At 34.3% G+C, this 5,995-nt stretch overlaps 1 protein-coding gene across 1 annotated transcript; it reads right to left on the bottom strand.

Moving 5' to 3' along the window:
- Positions 1-1,121: 1,121 nt before the first annotated feature.
- Positions 1,122-5,321, bottom strand: LOC104113784 (glucuronokinase 1-like). The gene is made up of 6 exons (XM_009624070.4): positions 4,877-5,321; positions 4,088-4,237; positions 2,771-2,959; positions 2,536-2,652; positions 1,944-2,104; positions 1,122-1,553 (listed from the first exon to the last, which is right to left on the bottom strand). Exons 1-6 carry the CDS (start codon positions 5,093-5,095, stop codon positions 1,307-1,309), a joined length of 1,083 nt encoding a protein of 360 aa, XP_009622365.1. The 5' UTR covers positions 5,096-5,321; the 3' UTR covers positions 1,122-1,306.
- Positions 5,322-5,995: the final 674 nt, after the last annotated feature.

Genomic DNA, 5,995 nt, shown 5'->3' with positions numbered 1-5,995 from the left:
GAAATGTGTTCAGTTGAACCATAGAACCGGCCCTAGATTAGTCTCTGATTATTATTGCTCCTCGAGATTGAATTGAAAATTTAGTTGATACTAATAATTTGTATCATGAATGGCAGTTAGTTTTTTTTTTCCCCCTTGAGTTTACGATCATTTAATTTAATGCTTAATTTTGCTTTCTTTTTAATAAATAGGTAGTTGAGAATTTCAGGTTATGCTGTTGGAAATGAACAGGAATAAAAGGTTCAGAAACAAAATTACGCAAGGGAGTCTCTATTGTGTTAAATAGATATGTATATAGTATAGTCATGCAGTTGGAGTTGGATAAGAAAAAACAAGTCAGCTAGCACACCAGAGAAGTAAATCTTTAAATGGATGTTTTGCAAAAAAAAGAGAGTTGAAGCCAGTATGCTACAAGTATATTTTACATCTTATGGAGCCTAATCTTAGTTTAAAAAAACTATTCAGAAATAATAGTTAAACTTCTAAGTATTGTTTTTTTCTTGGAGAAGCCCATGATAAGAAAAGGAGAAGGGAGAGAGTTTGATAAGACACTCCACACTGGAGTTACCATATCAGTAACTAATCCTTATTAAATTTTCATTCGAATATTCTTTTTCTATTACAATGACTTCCTAGTGCAAAAGAAAGTCAAAGAACATTGTAGATCTAGTACATATCTAACTAATATGAAATGGTTCAATCATGCAATAAGAAAATCCACTGCGCATGCTTCCATCTTTGGAGTTTGGAGGTGTCTGAAGAAAAAAATCCGTCTTATATGTTTCTTTAATCCTTTTACTGAATTGTTGCGTTTAAATTTACTATCTACCTATATATACATAACTATAGTTCATACCAAAAAATATTTATGGCCTAAGATTCAAGAAAACCAAATTTTTTGGTATAATACTATCTGGTCTGATAAATCCAGTTTAGCAATGTGTAAGACCATTAAAGAGGAAACTACTGATATGTAGCTCCCCTCCAATTGGTCCAACGCGGCGCAAATCTAGACTAATCGGGACAACATAGTTTCTCTTTGTGTTGGGGAGGCAGAGGATAGTTTGCAACTTAAGGATAGCAAGCACATTCCCAAAACCGATAGAAGATTGAGATCAGTATGCTTTTAAAAGGATTTGACTGCTCAAGTTGCATGAAGAGATGTGTAATTCTCATGATCATTATTCGGAACAAATTAAAAAGGGCGATGGTACATACTTCCTGATAAGCTTAGCATAGACTAATAATAAGGTGAAAAGAGTAAAGAATGCAGAGGGCTCCATATTTGGCAAGCAAGTCATGGTTTTCATTTTGATCCCAGAGTTTGACAATCAATGTCATTAAGAAATGAAGGCATAACTTTAATTGGCTGGAAAGAGAAACCAGCACTGTGGCATGCATCCTCCAGCTGCTTCACTTGTGAATGTCCGTCCGGACAAAACACAACCACAGCCCCGCCACTTCCTGTGAACTTGGAAGCAGCACCTACCCTTCGAGCAATTTCAACCATCTCTATATTCATAGCTCCAAGGGCATCATCTCCAAACATACGCCTGCATAGTCCACCCACAAAATTTTAGCATTTGATATGCATATCATATCACCAGCTTATGTATAACAAATCGAGTAATATTTGAGTACATCAAAACTATGAAAATAAGATGCAAAAGGCCATATGAAACACTTGGATTTATTCTTTGTCCAGAACCAAAATTTTAGATGGTCAAAGGCAGTCCATTTGCTAGTTTAAATACCAAGTATAACCAGGAAAGGAATGTAAAGAGCACTGTGCCAGACAAAAAATTTGTACAAATAATAATATGAAAATGAGTTGGACAAGACACTACTGAAACAGGTTCTGCGATGCCACTAAGCACAGACAAGATATTAACAAATGTCTTCTGAATCTCTGATCAATCTAAGCAGGTTGTCATATGTTTTACCTTCTCAGATCAAAATTATGATTCATGAGGGCCGCCAACTTAATGTAGTCCTTCTCAAGAAGTGTTTTCCGTCCCTCCACAGCTATGTTTGCAACCTCTTCCATGGTTGATCTTATGAATTCATCACCATCTAACCATCTCTGACGTACTGTACTATGTACCTGTATTTGAAATAAGTATCATCTAGTATTTTGTAACTACTACATCAAAGTAATTCTTAGTCACAAAGAAAGGGCAAAAGTTAATCCGGACACTGATATTCATGTTTCCTTAAAAACCTGCCACAACCATTATCTCTTCCATTGTCGGGAGAAATATTAAGAAATTAATGGAAAATATAAAAGGTTAACCAGTTAAAGGATGCTGAAACTAAAGTGCCTCCTTCATGGACTACAATCCCACATTGATACTCCTCTAATTCTTTTCACTAACTTCTTTGTGTAAAATGAAAACCAAAATGTAAATTTTAACCCATTGCATGGCTAAGCAAACAACATATCCAATCAAAACTCAGTCACTTGGTCCAAAGAATCTTTGAACCAGACACCAGAAAGATTTTCCACACTACATATCCTGCACATTAAATACTCACCTTTCCAGAATCACTGGGATTTTCTGCATAGATCAGATAAAGAGGTGGGAGAAGATCAACATCCATGGGTGTATATATACCATGACCCAATTCATCCATGTGATTCTTGCCAAAGTCCTGTAAAATAAAAGTAAAAAGGGAATATAAAATCAACTCTACAACTGTGGCAAGCTTAGTGCTGCCAAATATCACGCTGCTACTAACTTGTAATAAAAAGTATAACACTGATGCGCACCATGTATACAAGGCCTCCGTACACCTGTGCCACTCTATCTTGAAGACCCGCAACAATTCCAAGTTCCTTCTCTGCATTAAGGACAAGGTTCGGCCTTACCTCAACTTTGATTAGATGTCTGACTTTGTAAAAGTCAAGAAGGCAACTCAGTGCAGCACTAACAATTGCACTGGAACCTGAAAGCCCTGTCTGAGATGTGGAAAGTATTTGATGTATCAATCAACCATTTCAACATGAGATAGATTAAATCTTCTATGTTATGATCAATAGCAATGACATATCCAGATCATGATCATTTAAGTAGTCTGATGTACCTTTTAGTTATGATTGAAACAGCATGCCTGCTATTTTTTAATTTATTTGCATATCTTAAACCAGAAGGTACTATGCGTAGTTTTATGCATAGGGCTATGTCCAAGGTATAAATTTTTAGTCAACTTAGTTATTTTAGGTAAACTGTAAACCTACTAGTTAAGGCACATGTAAACAATGAGACAATATAAATAGAAGTAACTACACTCTAAATTAAAGTTGTTCCCTCTTGTATTTTAAACTGAGTGGCTGGAAACTCGAGCTAAACTATATGCGAGATGGATAGTGACACCACCACAAAACTTTTGAAGCATGGAGGCTGAGCTGCTCGACAATTAGCAGATTGACCCGGTTGAAGTTTCTTTGAGATTAAACAATCAGTTAAAGCTTGAACAGACTTTCAGTCTTCAGTATAATTATCAGGCTAGCTCAACGTCAATTGGATAGACGATTTGGAATATACAGAGAACAACAGAGCCGTTTGAGCTCAATTGACAAGCTCACTGCTCATTTGAACTTTGTTTAGATTGTAAAAACAAATCACTTGAAAATATATTATTTTTCAGCTCAACTCGACTTATTTTGCCTACTACATTAAGGTGGGGAACACTATAATCACTTTCAAAATGTTGGGCTGAAATCTCAACATTGAGACCATATTCACTTTTCATAAAATGTGATGACTTCCGAATCCATAATGCAAGGAATAACACAACTACTCGTGCAAATAAGGAAAAACCCTTGACTCTTAATACCAAGCAAGAACAACCTAGGTGCTTGCAACTAATTATCTATTCTAGACATAATATTTTTGCCTTAAATCCAAACTTTCACATATCTCTACTTGATTTTTACCTTGATATTCTCGCTATAAGGAGAAAATCTGAAACAATGTTTCACAATATAAACTAGCAAAAAGTTTTAAGTTTACCAATAATTAGTGTGACACGAAACCAAAATTGGAAACATCCAAAGGAATGTAAACCTTGCAATGTTAAGATCTACCTGGCGGGGAATGTTAGTTTCATACGAGAGAGTGAAATTTCCATCATGTAAGGTAACATTGTTCTCCTTGCAATACTTGTGAAATATTTTACAAATAGCCATAAGTAAACGCACCCCTCCATAGTAGCCCTCATTCTGCAATCTGTTCACCTGTCGACAACAAGCACAAGCATATTGTTTTAAAATAAAATCAATCAAACTGCACACAAATCAACAGAGCACGAAAAAATAAAGGGTGCCTATCATTCTAATTACTTCCTCCTTCTCAATTGATGTTAGGTTGTTAATGATTATGAAGTTTAAATAAGAAAAAAAATAACTTTTGGAACTTGTGGTCTAAAACTAGTTTTAGATAATTGTGTCATTGTAAATCGTCTCATAAATAAAATGAGAAGTTTAAAATTAAATTAAAAAAGTATCATTCTTTCACGGATAAAAAGGAAGAGTAGAACAGTATCGTTCTTTTTTGATAGACTAAAAAGGGAAGATTATGGCGTAAATTGGAACAAAGGGAATACTAAGCACCAATATTTCAGATGAGAAATAGCAATCATCATTAACTCGTCGTCAATTGACCACTTAGAACAACCGAATCAAACCAAATAGTAAACTCAAAACCATATCAATCAATAAACTACGTCTCAATCCCAAACTATTCACATTGCCTGGTCGACCGCAGCTCAAAATTCATTCTAATATATCCTCTAAACTCGAAACTATAATTTCTTCCAAAAAATATAAATTAAAAACGATTAAGGATTAGAAAAAAAGTACAAGTAGATAGCATACCAGGTGAGAAATGGAATTGAATTGAACGAGATCGTGAGAAGGGTGAGGAACAATGACGAGATCTGTAGAAGGTTCTAGACGAACTGAAGCCCAAAAGTTGCCGAGACTAAAAGAGATTGTATTCCCAAAATAAACGTCGCTAGGGTTTCCGAGCAGTCCAACTCTGGCATATGACTTGTGCTCGATCACCGCTGATTGTTTTTCTGATGCAATCTCCATTGTTGCTCAATTTTCCTTTGCTTCTTTTTGCTAATGTCAATGTTGAAATTGTAACGGCATTGGAATCAGTAGGTATAAATATAGCAATCTTGAGATCTAATGGCGGAATTTATTTTTATACTGTAATTGGATGAGGAAGACGAAATGATGATTCCATTAAGAGATTCATGTGATCACGGCGTGACGTGGCAAATCCAAACCTTTTTGAGTATACACAATACGCATTAGAAAAAAGAACAAAACAAAGTAGGTTTTATTTGCAAATTAATATTCCATCCATTTAGGTTTATTATTTGGAAAAAAAAATACGAATTTCTCATTTTAACTTTTTTTTAAAAGTTATATTCAAACAAATGTTGTGATATGTTAAAATTACAAATTACAAAAGACATCTTTCTTTCTTAAATTCCAGTATATTTAAACTTTATTATATAAATGGGAATGGATGGAATAGGTGTTTTATAATTTTGTTCATTGTTATAACTTTATTTCGGAATAGAAAATTTTGGAGTTAAAAAATTGGTTAGAAAAGTATTTCAAGTGAATACATTTTTTTTCAACTTCACTTTTAAATACTCATTTTTTCCAACTTTAACCAAATATTAATCAAACGAGCTAAAAACGTAAATTACGAAATATGTAAATGGACATGGAGTAAATGCAGTGATAAATTACTAAAACATGTACAACTAGATCGCAAGCAGCTCTTTTTTGTCCCAACTTTATTTTAATTTTTCATTTTTTATCTAATGGCTACAAATCTTAATAATCAGGTTTTCCATCACCTGGACTCGTTCCCGTTGAACGGGAAACGGGTTAGATAACTTTCTAGCGAAATTATAGGCCCACGAATTAACCCAAATTGCAGTTTACCCAACCGCTTAAACAAAATTGAGAAAT

This window comes from Nicotiana tomentosiformis, chromosome 2, assembly GCF_000390325.3.
Source record: "Nicotiana tomentosiformis chromosome 2, ASM39032v3, whole genome shotgun sequence".
Classification (NCBI taxonomy): domain Eukaryota; kingdom Viridiplantae; phylum Streptophyta; class Magnoliopsida; order Solanales; family Solanaceae; genus Nicotiana; species Nicotiana tomentosiformis.
Note: the sequence above shows the minus strand (reverse complement) of the source record. Positions and strands in the feature narration are given on the sequence as shown.